The sequence below is a fragment of the Somniosus microcephalus genome, chromosome 5 (assembly GCF_052327205.1).
Source record: "Somniosus microcephalus isolate GS21.2 chromosome 5, FLI_Smic_1.0, whole genome shotgun sequence".
Lineage (NCBI taxonomy): Eukaryota > Metazoa > Chordata > Chondrichthyes > Squaliformes > Somniosidae > Somniosus > Somniosus microcephalus.
The window spans coordinates 127,961,397-127,979,133 of NC_140991.1; the positions used below are offsets into that span (position 1 = coordinate 127,961,397).

At 46.8% G+C, this 17,737-nt stretch overlaps 1 protein-coding gene across 4 annotated transcripts in view; it reads left to right on the forward strand.

The window, feature by feature from the left end:
* The window catches only part of invs (inversin), a 425,788-nt gene that overhangs the window by 307,238 nt on the left and 100,813 nt on the right, over nt 1-17,737 (forward strand). For 3 of the 4 annotated variants that reach the window (XM_085988194.1, XM_085988197.1, XM_085988196.1), the window contains exons 13-14: nt 7,474-7,709; nt 8,009-8,089. In XM_085988194.1, coding sequence (XP_085844320.1) covers nt 7,474-7,709; nt 8,009-8,089 — 317 coding nt within the window. The remainder of the gene's footprint in view (nt 1-7,473; nt 7,710-8,008; nt 8,090-17,737) is intronic. The other variant, XM_085988195.1, reaches the window with a different exon arrangement.

Here is a 17,737-nt window from a genome sequence, read left to right on the forward strand (position 1 = left end):
CTGCATTGGTTCGACAGTGGCAAAGGATGCTGGTGTGAGGCACAAGTGGAAGGAGAGAGGTCAAAAAGGTGATGACCTTACCATTGCTGTCCAGAACGGGGGTCAGCATCTCCAGTGGCGACGGGGCCAATCATCCGGCCTGCCATAATCCGTTCCACTCGCTGCTCCAGATCGCTGAGCTCTTTAAGGTCAGGACGGCCTCCCCCGGTCCGTTGCTGCTGCCTCTTGTTGTGCGCCAGCTTGCCCTGCAAGAGAAAGGACAGGCTCTGAGTACAGTGTGAAGCCCTGACCTTGGCTGCACTGCCTCCCATGGTCGAATAGCCCTTACAGTGTGAAGCCCTGATCTTGGGTGCACTACCTCCCATGGTCAAATAGCCCTTACAGTGTGAAGCCTTGATCTTGGCTGCACTGCCTCCCATGGTCGAATAGCCCTTACAGTGTGAAGCCCTGATCTTGGCTGCACTGCCTCCCATGGTCGAATAGCCCTTACAGTGTGTAAAGTGGTGAATGTGCATGTGAGTTTCCTGAAAGGGCCATAGGTGTTGGATGAGGGCTGGGCATTGGGGCTTTCAGGACCCTTTGGCCATAAAGTGAGGTGCACATGCAAGGATGAAGAGGATACTGGAAAGGGTACTCACCCTGACAACCCGAGTGAGGTCTTTGAACTTATTCCTGCATTGCACAGGGGTCCTAGGTACCATGCTGCTGGAGGTCACTCTGTGTGCCACCTCCCTCCAAGCTTTTCGATATTCGTTGGGCAGCGGCCTCCTGCCACTGTCTGGAAACAGGATAGATCGCCTGCGCTCCACTGTGCCAACCAGAACCTTCAGGGCCCCCTCACTGAACCGCTGCGCTCACTCCCTGGCCCTCTCCATGGTCCTAGGCGTTAGAATGTCGCAGCAGGTCTGTCCAGGCCAAGAATCAGGGCTCCAATGTGCAGGGCGTGGCTGCAAGCCAAATCGACCTGCCCCCTTTAAGAGGTGACCGGCGCCAGCGTGTCTGCCTGCAATCGCTAACTGGCCGCACCTACGCTGCGCCCGCCCTCGGTGGTAGCGCCTCGCCTCTCTGGCTTAGCGCCTTAGGACAGTCGTGCAGTGCCTGCTTTAGCGCACCAAGCACCTCTTGGGGCGAAGCAAGTCAATTTCGCTGAAGGTGGCGATAATTTGCGCCGGGCGCTAAATTTAGCGCACGCTCGACTATAACGCCCCAAACGTGGCGATACTGAATTTCTAGGCCTATGTATTTATAAAACATATTTGTGTTTTTCTTGATTTTACTTGCCAATATTTTTCATGCCCTCTTTTTGCTTTCCTAATTTCCTTTTTTATTTCACCCTGCACTTTCTATACTCATCTGGGCTTTCTGCAGTATTTAGCTCTCAGTACCTGACATAAGCTTCCCTTTTTTGCCTTATCCTACCCTGCATGCCCCTTGACATCCAAGTGCCTCTAGATTTGGGGTCCCACCCTTTTTCTTTAAGGGAACATATTTGCTCTGAACCCTTACTATTTCCCCCTCGAATGCCTCCCACTGCTCTGACACTGATTTACCTTCCTGTTTGCAGTCAATTTTTGCTAAATCACATCTCAACTTAGTAAAACTGGCATTTCCCCAATTGAGAACTTTTGCTACTGGCCTATCTTTGTCCTTTTCCATAACTACGCCAAATCTAACTAATTATGAGCACTGCCACCAAAATGCTCTCCCACTGATACCCTTTCCACCTGCCCAGCTGCATTCCTTAAAACAAAGTCCAGAACCGCCCCCTTTCTTGTTGGGCTTGCTACATACAGGCTAAAAAAGTTCTCCTGAATGCATTTTAAGAATTCTGCACCCTCTATACCTTTTACACTGATTCTATCCCAGTTAATATTAGGGTAGTTGAAATCCCCTACTATTACTGCCCTATTGTTTTTGCACTTCTCAGAAATCTGCCTACATAATTGCTCTTCTATCTCCCTCTGACTGTTTGGGGGTCTATAGTACACTCCTAGCAGTGTGATTGCCCCTTTTTTGTTCTTCAGTTCAATCCATATGGCCTCATTTGATGATCCTTCTAACATATCATTCCTCCTCACAGCTGTAATTGATTCTTTACCCAATATTGCAACACCCCTCCTTTTTTAATACCCCTCTCTCGTTTGAAAACCCTGTAACCAGGAATGTTGAGCTTCCATCCCGCCCTTACTTCAGCCATGTTTCAGCAATAACTACGATATCATATTTCCATGTGTCTATCTGTGCCCTCAGCTTATCTGCCTTATTCACTAGACTCCTTGCATTGAAGTATATACCATTAAGCACTGCCAAACCCCTTTGTTGTCTATTTTCTAATTTTTGTTGCCTCTGCCTTCCAAACTCACTTACTAATTTTCTGCCTTCCATTTCCAGCTTTGCTTCTCTCCCTTCTGAATCTATGCTCAGGTTCCCATCCCCCTGCCAACCTCATTTAAACCCTCCCCAACAGCACTAGCAAATCCCCCCCCCCGTGAGGATATTGGTCCCGGCCCTGTTGGCGGTGCAACCCGTCTGGCCTGTACAGGTCCCACCTCCCCCAGAACTGGCCCCAATGCCCCAGGAATCTGAAGCCCTCTCTCCTACACCATCTAGACAGCCACGCATTCATCTGCTCTATCCTCCTATTTCTGTACACTGTTATTGTTGTATATTTAGAGGTACTTTTTTTTGCAATAGTCCAACATGAGGAACTTGTTCAAAAGCGAAGTATTGCGGATGCTGGAAATCTGAAATAAAAACAGAAAATGCTGGAAATACTCAGCAGGTCAGGCAGCATCTGTGGAGAGAGAAACAGAATTAACGTTTCAGGTCGATGACCCTTCATCAGAACTGGAAAAAGCTGGAGATGGAACAGGTTTTTAAGCAAGTGTAGGAGCAGGGAAAGGGGTAGGACAGGAAAGAACAAAAGGGAAGGTCTGTGATAGGATGGAAGGCAGAAGAGATTAAGGGCTAAAAATTGAGTAATGCCCCATTTGGGGTGCTAACTTTGCCAGGGCTTAGCGCCCCTGCGCCGGAAATTGCACTGCGAGTCAATATCGCAGCGCGACATGGCGCTGCGGCACATCGCGCTGCAGTATTGCAGGCCTTCCTCCACTTCTTAAAGGAGAGGGGCCTTGCGCAGCGTGACCCAGGGCCCAGCTGGGCCCCTGGGGATCGGGAGTGCCGGCAAAAGAGCCCAGCACTCAAGAGAAGTGACAGGCTCTGGGAGCGTAGCCGGCACTCCGCGGGGGGGGCGTTTCAGGAGGCCGGGGACCAGAGCGCAGACAAGTGCTGGCAGGTGTCCAGCAACAAAAATGGCTGCCCCGCACCTCGCCTTTAAATTACACCTCCTCGGCCGCAGGTAGGCCTCCCTGACCCCGTCGGACATAGCGTCCGGCAGTAAGGGGCACTCCCGAAGAGCGTGAGCGGGGCACTGCGCACGCGATGACGTCCTCGCCGGCGGCGCAGTGCCGCGGGACACTACCGGTTAGCGCCGCCGCTAACCTCCCGCTGAATTTCGCGGGAGGTGCCGCGCCTGGGCGCTAATTGCTTTGCACCCTCTTAGGGCGCTAACGGGAGGCACAAAGCAACCAAATTTTTACCCCTAAGAGACAAAAGGGATGATGGTGCAAGGCAAAAGAAGATGGTAATGGGACAAGTTAAGAAATAAAAGATGGCTCTAGATGAAGTGTAAATGGCACTGGCAGAATGAAAGACAGCTGCCATGTGGGAGAGAGAGGAAAAAAAGATAGGGGCAGAGGTTATGATCTGAAATTGGGGAACTCGATGTTGAGTCCAGAAGTCTGTAAAGTGCCTAATCGAAAGATGAGGTGCTGTTCCTCGAGCTTACATTGAGCTTCATTGGAACAGTGTAAGAGGCCGAGGACAGAGAGGTCTGAGTGGGAGTGGAGCGGAGAATTAAAGTGACAGGCAACCGATCGGCCTCTTACACTGCTCCAATGAAGCTCAACGTAAGCTCAAGGAACAGCACCTCATCTTTCGATTAGGCACTTTACAGCCTTCTGGACTCAACATCGAGTTCCCCAATTTCAGACCATAATGCCCCTATCTTTTTTTTCCATTTTTTTTCTCTCTCTCTCATATGGCAGCTGTCTTCCATTCTGCCAGTGCCATTTACACTTCATCTAGAGCCATCTTTTGTTCCTTAACTTGTCCCATTACCATCTCCTTTTGCCTTGCACCATCATCCCTTTTGTCTCTTAATCTCTCCTCCTTCCATCCTATCACAGACCTTCCCTTTTGTTCTTTCCTCCCCTCCCCCCTTTCCCTGCCCCTGCACTTGCTTAAAAACCTGTTCCATCTCCAGCCTTTTCCCATTCTGACGAAGGGTCATCGACCTGAAACGTTAACTCTGTTTCTCTTTCCACAGATGCTGCCTAACCTGCTGAGTATTTCCAGCATTTTCTGTTTTTATATGAGGAACTTGTTACTAATTTTCATCAGAAATTCCCAGGGTGTGTGTACTGTTTCAATTTCCATTTTATTGTCCTGCTATGGTTATATAAAACATGACATCCAGTAACTGTGTCTGAGGAATCTAAAGCTGCTTTCCCCAAGTATTGTTTTTATATGTGCATGGTACAGTAAGGTGTTTTAGACTGGTTCAGGTCACTTTGCTGCTGTAACCTTTCTCAACCACTGACTTTAAACCTTGCCAACTAGTGAACTCCTGTGATAAATTACAGCAACAAAACAAAATAACCTTTCTTAATTAAAAAAAAGAAATCTATCAGGGTGAAGTCTCTAATTGGGGTTGAAGAAATTACTTTGCATATAATCTGAGCCAAAGTTGGACCATATCTGAACTATCTAAATTGCTACTCTCTTATGGCTCAATATATTCAAAATCATACACTAGTCCAAACTCCCAAAACCCATTTTGGTTTCATTCTACCAGGACTGTAGGAATTGTGTTCCTCATTGGATATTATAACTTTAGGTCTAAAACTAAGTTTCTGTTAATTATAAGTTTATGCCAAAGCTAAGTCATATGATGTACACATCAGAAAAGTGAAACACAATCGGATGAGGACAGTTAAAGGATGGAAGCTGGACTATTCAGTTTGCATGTTGTACCCAGATGTATGAAACGGCATTCATTATTACCCATTGATAAATGTCTACAGAGATTTCGAGGAATTCTTTTCAAATCACAGTACAACAGCTGTGCTTTTCAATTCACATTTTTAGAATAGTAGCAAGCAACACAAGGGAAATGATTCAAGTGCATATTTATTCCACATAGGACAGCTCCAGGGAGATCCTGTCATTTGTTGTTTGATCTTCTTTGGCCTAAAACTTTTAAGCATGCTGTATACAGTAAAAGCTGCCTCGCCACATCGAGTTCCCATTACACTCCTAAATTTGTTTACTCCATATCAAGGATATCAACTTTATTTTAAACCCTTTCCGTGCTGAATTATTTTTTGTATAATATTTCTTTAGGCCTGCAATATCAGCAATGATGTTATAGTCTGTCAAAGATTCAAATACTAAATAATTTATTTTTGTGTAATAATACATTGAAATGTGACCAATTCTGACTAGGGTGAATTATTTGTAATGCAGGCTATAATTTTGATGGTCAACAAAAATTTGAATAGGAGACTCCACATTTAAACTCTATACAAGGTCTACAGGGATGATTTTCTTTTAAAAGAAGCTGTTATGAAACAAATGGCCTTTTGTATAAGTGAGACAAGAGCTCAACTGCTGAACCTGAGTGGAAATTGCCTTACGAATTTTTTTCAAATGGCCAATTGGAGAGCAGATCCTTAACTTCTGGGGACATCTTCCATTTTGCGAACTCGTATCAATGGCCAAAATTATGGGTAAATGTACATCTGAATATTACAGCTAGCTCATAATTAGTATGTAATGTGCCAAGTGAAAATTTGATAAGTTAAGGAAGTTAAAGAAAGACCATGCCCTAATGGTCTAAATATAATTGTACTTAAAGAGGTGGCTAGTGAAATTGGTTACATCCTTGCCACTATCTTTAGGGAATCATTAATGCCTCACGATTGGAAAACGGTAACATAACACCAGTCTTTAAAAAGATGACCCAGTGAACTGCAAGTCATCTGTTTTGGGTAAAATATTACAAGGCATCCTGAAAGAGGGGATAATGAAACACCTAGATATGTACGTAATAGCAAGAGGAAGTCAGCATGGATTTGTAGGAAGGAGGCCTCGCCTAACAAATTCACTGAGGTTCCTTCAGGAGATGAAAGACCTTGTTGGCAACAGAAATTCTGTGAAAGTGATGTATTAAATATCAGCAAGGCTTCTAATACAGTGTCACAAAAGCGATTAGTCCCAAATGTAGGAAGGCATGAGCTCGGAGATGAACATCTGAGTTAGATTGAAAATTGTCTAAACCAGAGAAGGTAAAGGGTGGCCATGAATGGAGCTGTGCAGATATGACAAGTGGTTACTTGTGGTCATTGTTGTTTATAAAGGATTTGGAGCTAAGGACAGAAACCTACCTACCTGTCCTAATATCTCCTGATGTGGCTCGGTATCTTTCGTTAACGCTCCTGTGAAGCGCTTTGGGACGTTTTACTACGTTAAAAGTGCTATATAAATGCAAGTTGTTGTTGTTGAAACAAAGCTGTCTAAGTTTGTAGATGACAACAAATTGAGGGAGAGGAGTGGTTCAATTAATAGGAAAAAAGCAAGCCAACTATAAAGGGATCTGGAAAGGTTGGGATGGTGGCAATTGGTATTTAATGTGAACAAGTACAAGGCAATGAGATTGCAAATATATACTAAATAGCTCTAGGCTAGAGGACACAACAGAAGAGAGGGATATCAGGGATATTAGTACAATGAGTGGCAGCAGTAAGGAAAATTAACTGGATCTTGGGATGTTTATAGCCAGAGGAATACACCACAAATCACAGGAGCTGATAATGAGTTTGTACAAGGCACTGATATAGCCATATCTGGAGTATTGTGTACAGCTGTTTGCCATACTACAGCAAGGATATTCAGGCATTGGAGACCGCACATAACAGGGCAACAAAACTGATATCTAGCTTAAAACATCTGAGTTATGAGGAGAGGTTGACAATCTTGGGATTGTTTACTCTGGAGAAGAGGAGATTCAGAAGATATTATTCAAGATCTTTAAGAGAATAAATAAATTGAATCCAATAATATGAGATACAGCAAGCTCTAGAACCAGAGTACACCAGCTAAAACCTAGAAGAGGGGAGGTGCACAGACAGTTTATATTTAACTACTTTACGCAGAGGGTGGTGAACATATGGAATGAACTGCCAAGGGAGGCAGATAGTGTGGAAGAAATTAAGGGAGAGTTGGATAGGTATTGGAGGGAGTGGGAAAATGGGGTATTAGTTTTTGGGACCAGCCAGATGGACTACAGAGTCTTTTCTGGTAGTGTACTGTCCTATGTTCCTAAAAGTGTTTGTACTGTTTTTATATTTGTAGTTACAGGATACGTAAGGGGCTGCTACTGCTCCTCCACTGGCGGCGGCAGAATGGGGACAAGGTTGATGAGACGTGGAAGCAGGAAATGGCTGCCTTCACCATCCAACTAGCCTGGAGGAAGTATCTCAGTGGCAATGTCCTGAATGTTATTTCCAGCAAAAGCAGCCAAACATTCAGCAACAGGAGCTCCTGTGTCAGGACAGCTAAGCAGCACTCTGTGTTAAAGCAAATTTATGGTAATTCGCTTTCAACAATATCATCTTAATAAGGTTCATTTATGCATGTAATGGGAAGAAGGATTAAAAACGACAGATTGAATCTCGTTAAAGTATTATCATCTTTCCAATTGGAGGATGAATAGAGTCCTGAAAATTAAACAACTAATAGCTACAAGCAGGCATATTGATCTTATGCCACGCATAAATTAGTATGTACCTGAGTAAAGATGTTAATTATTGTAATGTAGTAGTCGCTATTTATAGAACTTGTGGGGTGTGCACAAGGAATTAATTATTTGTTTATGTTTAATTGTCAGGAAAACCTCAGGAAGAAAAAGGGTACAATTCACAACGATCATCCCCTTTTAGGAACGGTCACAGCTCTGTCCAGAAAACCTGTAAGTACTGAAAGATGTTTTGTATCACCAGCTGCAGCGATGACACCACAATTTAGTAAAGGTCTCACCACAGTAATTTTTTTTAAGTATTCAGAAGTGTGAAAAATGTGCATGTTCTAAAAAAAATTGCAAACATTAAACCTAATTGAAATCTGCATTAAACATTACTGTATAGTATCAATTTATGTTTTAACCAGTAGATATCCCAAGGCATTGCTCATGCTAAATTAATTGATGCACTGTTTTATTATGACAGGAGCATTAAAAGAAAGAACTTGCATTCATGTACTGCCTTTCATGACCTTGATGTATCAATGCACTTCACAGCCAATGAAATGTAGTCACTGTTGTAAGAACTCCCAGGCTTTTCTTTGAATAGTGCCATGGGATTTTTTATGTCTATCCATCTGAGAGGGTAGTTTAATATCTCATCTGAAAGATGGCAATTCCGACAGTGCAGCAGTCCCTCAATATAGCATTGACGTGTCAGTCCAGATTATGTGCTCAAATTTCTCAAGTGTGGCTTGCACCCACAACCTTATGACTCCGATGTGAGAGTGCTACTACTGAACCAAAGCTGACATTACACTATATGCAGAAAGTATAACACCTGAAGTGTGACAGACTCTCAAAGTTTGCTTATATAGGCATAGGATTTATTGCTTTAGCAATTTCTTCCTTAATCTTCTTTCCTTCTATTACACAGTGGCATTCAAAAAAGACAGTCAGATTTGCAAATAATAGGAGAAGGGGCTATGGGGAAAGAGCAGGACAGTGGGACTAATTGGATAGCTCTTTCAAAGAGCCAGCACAGGCACGATGGGCCAAATGGCCTCCTTTTGTGCTGTAAGATTCTATGAACGTATTTCCAAAATAGATTTCTGTAATTTTCAGAAATTAGTATTCTTTAGTAAAGGTAGACAAATATATGAAATCAAATAATGCTTTTAATTCTTTAGTATTCTCTCCCCTTTTACAATTGTTGGTTTTGCCATACCATGTACCATCCCTGCCAAGAAAGTGGGAAAACAAAATGCTCCTAGCCCTTTGCGTATTCCATTCCACTACCAAGCACTAAGAATTACCCGAGACTGGCTCAGATTAACTTTCCCATTTAATTCCTGTCCCTCCCTGTGAGGCCACTGCAGCACAATACGATTGGGGAATCTTAAGCATGAACTGTGCTCTCCCTTGCTGTGTTGCACATTGTAAGAGCTACAGTATGCTATTCATATGCTAATTTTAGCCTATTTTTAAAAATTAATTCTTGGACTTTACAGGGTAGATTTTTCCTGGGTTTAGCACTCATATCCTGGACACTGGGGTGGGGGGGTTTAAACTAACTTGGCAGGGGGATGAGATACGGAGTGGAGCTATAGTAGGGGGTGATGCACAGCCTAGAATTAGGTCCAGTACCGCCCCCTTTCTTGTAGGACTTTCTACATGCTGGCTCAAAAAGCTCTCCTGGATGCACTTTAAGAATTCCACACTCTCTAAGCCTTTCACACTCTGACTATCCCAGTTAATATTGGGGAAGTTGGAAATCCCCTACTATTGTTACCCTATTATTTCTACACTTCTCTGAGATTTGCCTACATATCTGTTCTTCTATCTCTCCCTGACAGCTTGGGGGCCTATAGTACACTCCCAGCAAAGTGCTTGCCCCCTTTTTGTTTTTAAGTTCTACCCATATGGCCTCATTAGAGGAACCTGCTAAGATATCATCCCTCCTTACTGTAGTAATTGACTCCTTGATTAATGTTGCAACACCCCCTCCTCTTTTACACCCCCCTCTGTCTCGCCTGAAGATTCTATACCCCGGAATATTGAGCTGCCAGGCCTGCCCCTCCCTCAACCATGTCTCTGTGATAGCAACAATATCATACTCCCATGTGTTCATCAACACCTTCAATTCATCTACCTTACTCGGAAGACTCCTTGCATTAAAATAAATGCCATCCAGCCTTGCCATACTCCCTTGTGCCGTTACATATTTGCTCTGCCTTCCAGACTGACTTGTTTTTTCCTCTATATTTGACTAAAAAGAGTGGAAGCCCTAGAGGAGTATAGAAAGTGCAGGGGGGTACTTAAAAAAAAAAATTAGGAGAGCGAAGAGGGGGCATGAAAAAACACTGGCGGGCAAAATAAAGGAAAATCCCAAGGTGTTTTATAAGTATATTAAGGGCAAGAGGATAACCAGGGAAAGAGTATGGCCCATTAGGGACCAAAGTGGCAATCTGTGTGTAGAGCCGGAAGATGTAGGTGATGTTTTAAATTAATATTTTGCATCTGTGTTCACTATGGAGAAGGACGATGCAGGCATAGAAATCAGGCAGTGGGATTGTGATATACTTGAACAAATTAGCATTGAGAGGGAGGAGGTACTAGCGGTTTTAGCGGGCTTAAAAGTGGATAAATCCCCAGGCCCAGACGAGATGTATCCCAGGCTGCGGTGTGAGGCAAGGGAGGAGATTGCAGGGGCTCTGACACAAATTTTCAGCACCTCTCTGGCCACAGGGGAGGTGCCAGAGGACTGGAGGACCGCTAACGTAGTACCATTATTCAAGAAGGGTAGTAGGGATAAACCAGGGAATTACAGGCCAGTGAGCCTAACATCAGTGGTAGGGAAATTATTGGAAAACATTCTGAGGGACAGAATTAGTCTCCACTTGGAGAGGTAAGGATTAATCAAGGATAGTCAGCATGGCTTTGTCAGGGGGAGATCATGTCTAACCAATTTGATTGAATTTTTCGAGGGGGTGACTAGGTGTGTGGATGAGGGTAGTGCAGTTGATGTAGTCTACATGGACTTCAGTAAGGCTTTTGACAAAGTCCTACATGGGAGACTGGTCAAGAAGGTAAGAGCCCATGGGATCTAGGGCAGTTTGGCACATTGGATCCAAAATTGGCTTAGTGGCAGAAGGCAGAAGGTGATGGTCGAAGGTTGTTTTTGTGACTGGAAGCCTGTGTCCAGTGGTGTACCGCAGGGATCGGTGCTGGGTCCCTTGCTGTTTGTAGTGTAAATTAATGATTTAGATATGAATGTAGGAGGTATGATCAGTAAGTTCGCAGATGACACGAAAATTGGTGGAGTGGTAAATAGTGAGGAGGGAAGCCTCAGGCTACAGGACGATATAGACAGGTTGGTTAGATGGGCAGAACAGTGGCAAATGGAATTTAACCCTGAAAAGTGTGAGGTGATGCATTTTGGGAAGACTAACAAGGCAAGGGAATACACAATGAATGGTAGGACCCTAGGAAGGACAGAGGATCAGAGGGACCTTGGTGTGCATGTACATAGCTCCCTGAAGGCAACAGGACAGGTAGATAAGGTGGTTAAAAAGGCATATGGGATACTTGCCTTCATTAGCCGAGGCATAGAATATAAGAGCAGGGAGGTTATGATTGAGCTGTACAAAATGCTAGTTAGGCCACAGCTGGAATACTGTGTGCAGTTCTGGTCGCCACACTATAGGAAGGATGTGATTGCATTAGAGAGGGTGCAGAGGAGATTCACCAGGATGTTACCTGGGCTGGAGTGTTTGAGCTATGAAGAGAGACTGGACAGGCTGAGGTTGTTTTCCTTAGAGCAGAGAAGGCTGAGGGGGGACCTGATTGAGGTGTACAAAATTATGAGGGGCATAGATAGGGTAGATAGAAAGGAACTTTTCCCCTTAGTAGAGGGGTCAATAACCAGGGGACATAGTTTCAAGTTAAGGGGCAGGAGGTTTAGAGGGGATTTGAGGAAAAACTTTTTCACCCAGAGGGTGGTTGGAATCTGGAACTCACTGCCTGAAAGGGTGGTAGAGACAGGAACCCTCACAACATTCAAGAAGCATTTAGATGAGTACTTGAAACGCCATAGCATACAAGGCTACGGACCAAGTGCTGGAAAATGGGATTAGAATAGATAGGGCTTGATGGCTGCCGCAGACACGATGGGCTGAAGGGCCTCTTTCTGTGCTGTATAACTCTATGGCCTAGAAATTCAGTTTGGGGTGGCCAGCTCGCTCGCGCCCAGAAAGTACCGCTGCGCGCGGAGCCACTTGCGCCCGCCGGAAATTCAGTTTCAGCGCCCCAACTCGAAGGCGGCCGCTATTCAAGGGTTTCGGCGCCCCCGCTTGGGGCGCTGAAACTGAATATCGACGCGCTAGGTGCCGCAGCGCCACCCGCTGCGGAGCGGCAGGCTGCGGTACTGCAGGTCTTCCTCCCTCTCTTAAGGGGGAGGTGCCTGCAACAGCGAGATCGCCGCTCGCTAGTGCCGGCAAATGAGCCCGGCACCACGGAGAAGTGCCGGGCTCCCGGAAAACAGCCGGCAATGCCGCGGGGGGGCGGTGGAGGAGGCCGGGGAAGGAGGTGCGGGCAGGCGGCCGCCGAAAAAGCGGCCGACCACACCTCCGCCTTAACTCGCCCCACTAACGCTACAGGACGGCCCCATTTTCTGATCGCTGTTTGTGGCCGCTGCGGAAGAGGCGGCCGCAACTAAATATGGCGGTCGGGCCGGTAGCGGGGCACTGCGCACACCGATGACGTCATCGGTGGCGGCGCAGCGCTACTGGCTAACGCCGCCATTACCGCAGCGCTGAATATCGGCGAAAGCTCAGCAAGTGGCGCAAAAGCCCTCTTTGGGCGAAAACTGGGCGCAAAGCCTACTGAATTTCTAGCCCTATGACTACAACTTAAAAGAAAATTGGATGCTAACTCATGGAACCCATTTAGGCTGCTTTTTTCCTGTTTCCAAATTTAGCACCTGCACTTTTTTTACACTCCTGGGGGCATTTCTTATTTTGAGGTTTAATAGGATAAAGGCATTTTATAGGGTGGTTACATAGAAACTCTATGGCCCGAAAATGGTCGGTGTCATGGCCCAGCACTATTGAGCTGCGCCGGGTCAGTCTGGTCAAGGCAGCACGCAAAATTCATGCTGAGTCCTCATTTAACATGATTATAGTGCTGATCTCGGAGCTAAAACCGCTACTCATTGGCTTACCGCTTAACAGGCGGACCAATATCTGGGGCAGACTAATTCCCAGTCATGTTTAGCCTAGACTTTATCCAGTACTTAAAGTGGAGGTGCATTGATGCAGCAGCACCTCATTGTCATTCCACTTGGAACTCTACTTGGAAGCAGACCGTATTACAAAGAGATGGCTGAGCCTCAGCACGGAGAGAGCCTGTAGATTCTCAGATGCGGCTCTGGAGGCACTGGTGATGGCCGTGGAGAGGAGGCGGGCTGTCCTCTTCCCGCAAGCCAACAGGAAGTCATTGACCCATTCGTTGAGAGGGCTGTGGTGGGAGATATCTGATTATGTGACGGCCACCAGTGTGGTCCCCAGGTCCTCCATCCAGTGCTGCAAGAAGTTTAGTGACCTCGCATGGCAGGTCAAGGTCAGTGAAGGCTTCAGCAAATGCCACATCCCACCATCCACACCACAAGCCTCACACATTGCTCAATGCACCACATCCCCAGCACTCACCTACCAACAATCTCTACCTATCACCACTCAGACCTCTCAATCATGACTTCACTTCACCCTTACAACCTTACCACTGCTGCAACACTCACACACACATCTCACACCTTACACACTGACAGCTATTCCACTATGGCAGGCACATCACCGAAACACATTGCACCACACTCACTCACACTTCCCTTTCTCCTGAAGGCCAAGGTGGTGCATAATCATCGGGAGCAGCGATAGACAGACGGGGGGCAAGCTGTCATACAGACCCTTAGCCAACTGGAGGAGCAAGTGCTGGAGATCATTGGACTGGAAGTCATGGAGGCCGTGGCAACAGGCGAGGTTGAAGCCCTTGGGGACAACAACGGTATGCTTATTCCTAATCCTCCTTCTCACATCCCAGTTCCCCCTCATCCCACAATCTCTTCTCACTTTCATGCTGCTGATGCTGTACGCATGCATATCTTGCTTCCACCACCCCCCACCCCCATCACCATAACCTGACTCTTGTGCCTTTCTGCTTTCAGATAATCAAGAAAAAGCAGCAGCCCAGCCTGTCCCCGAGGCGATGGAGGAGAGCGACGGGGGAGAAGAAGAAGACACAGCGTCACTGCATCTGTCACTCGCAGACACCAGCTCAGAAACTGGCAATGCGCATAATTTAGAGGCCAGTGTAGAAGCGGGATCTGCATAAGGTGAGGCACTGGACATGAGTGGGCTGCAGCAAGGCCAGGGGGAAGGGTAGCTCGGGAGCCAGCTCCCCGGAGGACAAGTTCGCTCGCGGGTTCTGCTGCACACGACTCAGATGAGGAGGCCTTCAGAAGAAGGGCATGCACACTGAATTGCTAGGTAGAATGGCAAGCCTGCCAGAGAGCCTCTTGACAATGTCAAGGAGCATGGAGGAATCCGCCTCCAACATTGGCTGGGGCTTTGCGCAGAGCTTGGAGCCAGGATTTCCAGGCTGGAAATGATGGAAAACTCCTGGAGAGACCGTTTCAACCCAGATATGATGCTGCGTGTGATGGGCGATGTAGTAGCTGTCATTGCAGCACAGGCGGAAGTGACCCAACATCTTAGTGTTGCAGCGGAAGCGCAGACCGCTGTCCTGCAATCTCAGCTTGCTCACACGCAAGCTCAGGCTGCTGACATCGTGGCTGGGTTTACCAGTGTCGACTGGGGCTTGCAGGGTGTCACAGCAGCCCAGCAACCTGTCCTCCACCAGATTGTTCGGAATGCTGAGGCGCTGCCCCGGGGGAGTGGCAGTGGGTTAGTGGAGCAGGACCCTGCTGTCCTCTCTCAGGATGACAGCATTCCTGCTCCCACCACTGCCACTCTATCATTGCTCTTGCCGCTGCATGTCAGCCAGCCAGCCCAGACTGCTGCCACCCATGCCGAGGTGGTGCAGCCTACAGCCGGGCCTTCTAGGTCCAGAGCTGCTTGAGGTTGTCCTGCAAGGCCATCTGAACAACAGACACTAAGGGATTGCACAAGGGTGATTAGTTGATATAGTATGTGTGAATTGATTCTTGATAAATTTAATCATTTTGTTTCGAACTTTTGTTTTGTGGTGGCTCTCCTTTCAGCTTTGTGCCCAGGAGGACACTGTCATATTCCATGACACAGGGATGGTATGATGGGGCTGTGGTTGATGGGACCTGGTGAGCAATGGGTATCTGAGTTGCATACACTGGAATCAGACAGCCCGTGCCGAAGGGAGATTTGCTGTCTGCCTCCTCCCTTCCTCCTCATCTTCCTCCTCCTCCTCGCCCTCTCCCTCTTCCTGAGGTGGTCCTACAAGGACTGCGCCCTCGTGATGGCCCAGTTGTGAAGCATGCAACAGACCATCACGAAATGGGACACCCACTCCGCCAAGTACTGGACGGCTCCTCCCAAGGGGTCAAGGCAGTGGAACCGTTGCTTCAGTAGCCCGATGGTCTGCTCGATGATGTTCCTGGTGGCAGCATGGCTCTCATTATATGAGTGCTGGGCATGAGTGTTGAGGTTGCAGAGGGGAGTCATGAGCCAGGTGGAGAGCAGATAGCCTTTGTCTCCGAGCAGCCAGCCTTGGGTTTGATGTGGTGCCTGAAAGATTGCTGGCACACCGGACCGACGCAGGATGAATGCATCATGGCTGCTGCCAGGATAGCAGGCATTGACCATCCGGAAGCACTGGGCGTGGTCACACACCAACTGCGCATTAAGTGAGTGGTAGCCTTTGCGGTTACAGAACATCTCAGGATTATTATGCGGCACCAGCAAAGCCACGTGGGTGCAGTCGATGGCGCCCTGCACCATGGGGAAGCCTGCTATCCTGGCAAAGCCACATGCACGCTCCTCCTGCTTCTCTCTGCTCAGAGAGAAGAAAATGTAGTCTATTCTCCTGGTATAGCGAACCTCAGTGACCTCCTGAATGTAGCGATGGATGGCGAACTGGGAGATGTTAGTTATGTCTGTTACTGCAGACGGGAAGGATCCGCTGGTAAAGAAATTGAGATCACGGTGACCTTGAGGGCTACACGGAGAGCCGTGGTCGTCCTCCTCTAAGGCTGCAGGTCTGGTTGCAGGAGGTGAGTTCTGTGACCACCTCCTTGCTGAAGCAGAGCCTCCTACTACACTGCTCCTCGGTTAAGTGGATATAAGAGAAGTGCTCTCTGAAGACCCTAGGTGGGTAAGGCCTCCTGTTAAGAGCCCTCCTGGTCCTCCTCCTTCTCCCTCTGCACGCAACTTCTCCTCTTCTTCGCTGCCTCCGCTCCATCTCCCTAAGATACTCGAGCGCGAGGGGGACTGCCAGTAGAGCCCCCATGACTGTGAGCAAGTGTTGTGAGCAGAAGCCTTTAAATCCACTGTGATAGTGGATTGGCGGTTAGGATCAGATCAGCCATGATCTTATTGAATGGTGGAGCAGGCTCGAGGGGCCAATTGGCCTACTCCTGCTCCTATTTCTTATGTTCTTATGTAAGAAGAATGAAGGCGTTCGCCACTTGCCCCAGCTCTCCCTGTTACCTTAGGACCTTAAAAGAAGCTGCTGGAGTTGCAGAAAGTTCCACAGAGCCATTCAAACTGAAGCAACATGTCAGCTGCAAGTAGTTGCTGATGATCCCTTTAAATAACGCTGCTGGAGCCTCCTTCCTGCTTGTTGACGCTTGCTCAGATGGCTGCAGTTAAGGCCTGCCGGTAAGTGGAGCGGCGAAGTTGAAAATTGCACACTCACTGATGTCACTATCTGCATAATCTCCATAATTTTCGCGATCGCGGACATCAGTAGTGCTACTGCCCAGCCAAAATGGCGGCCACCGCAGGACCTACCAGCAGCGGGTGGAAGTGCAGTGGCCACCATTTTTTTCCATGGATCTGGCGGTAACGGCCGGTGCTAAACCCCCGAATTTTTAGCCCCATATTTGGTGGGGTAATCTTGAACAATCAGGCATAATCTTAAAATTAGAGCTATTCCATTTAGGAGTGAAATACAGAAGCACCTTTTCCACACAAAGGGTAGTGGAAAGCTGTAACTCTCCGCCCCCAAAAGGCTGTGGATGCTGGATCAAATGAAATGTTCAAGACTGAGATCAGCTGGTAACTCGGGGCATCAAGGGATGTGGAACAAAAGCGGGTAAATTGAATTGAGGTACAGATCAGCCATGATCTAACAGAATGGCAGAACAGGCTCGAGGGGCTGAATGGCCAACTCTTGTTCCTATATAAAAGGTGATGAACTGTGTTCATGGGAAGCACTATGAAATTGAATGGAGAAAACTGTATTTTAAAAGCTCAAACCATACTATTTACCTCTTTGTCAGTCATGTAACGGGTGGTGCAGGAGTCCTAAAGGGAAGCATAATGTATCTATTATTTTAATTATAGTTCTTGTCTGTCTGAGTAGATTTCTTACACTTATATTGGAATCCTAGTACCAGTGCCAGAAAGACCTCCTCCTGGTTCAGTCAAAAATGAATATTTCACATGTTCAGTCAGTGCTTCATGGACAAAGCATATGTTCTGTTTCCTTGCAGGCTATTTGTAAGGCTGCCAAATGGAATAATGTTTATTCATTTACTAAATATCATTGCAATCTCTAACAATGTCAAAAGAGTAACTTTGATTCTACTATGCTCTCCTTTTATAATTCTTAGAACAATGGGCAGTTACTGTTGATACTGTTAAATCACTTCCTTGAACACATACA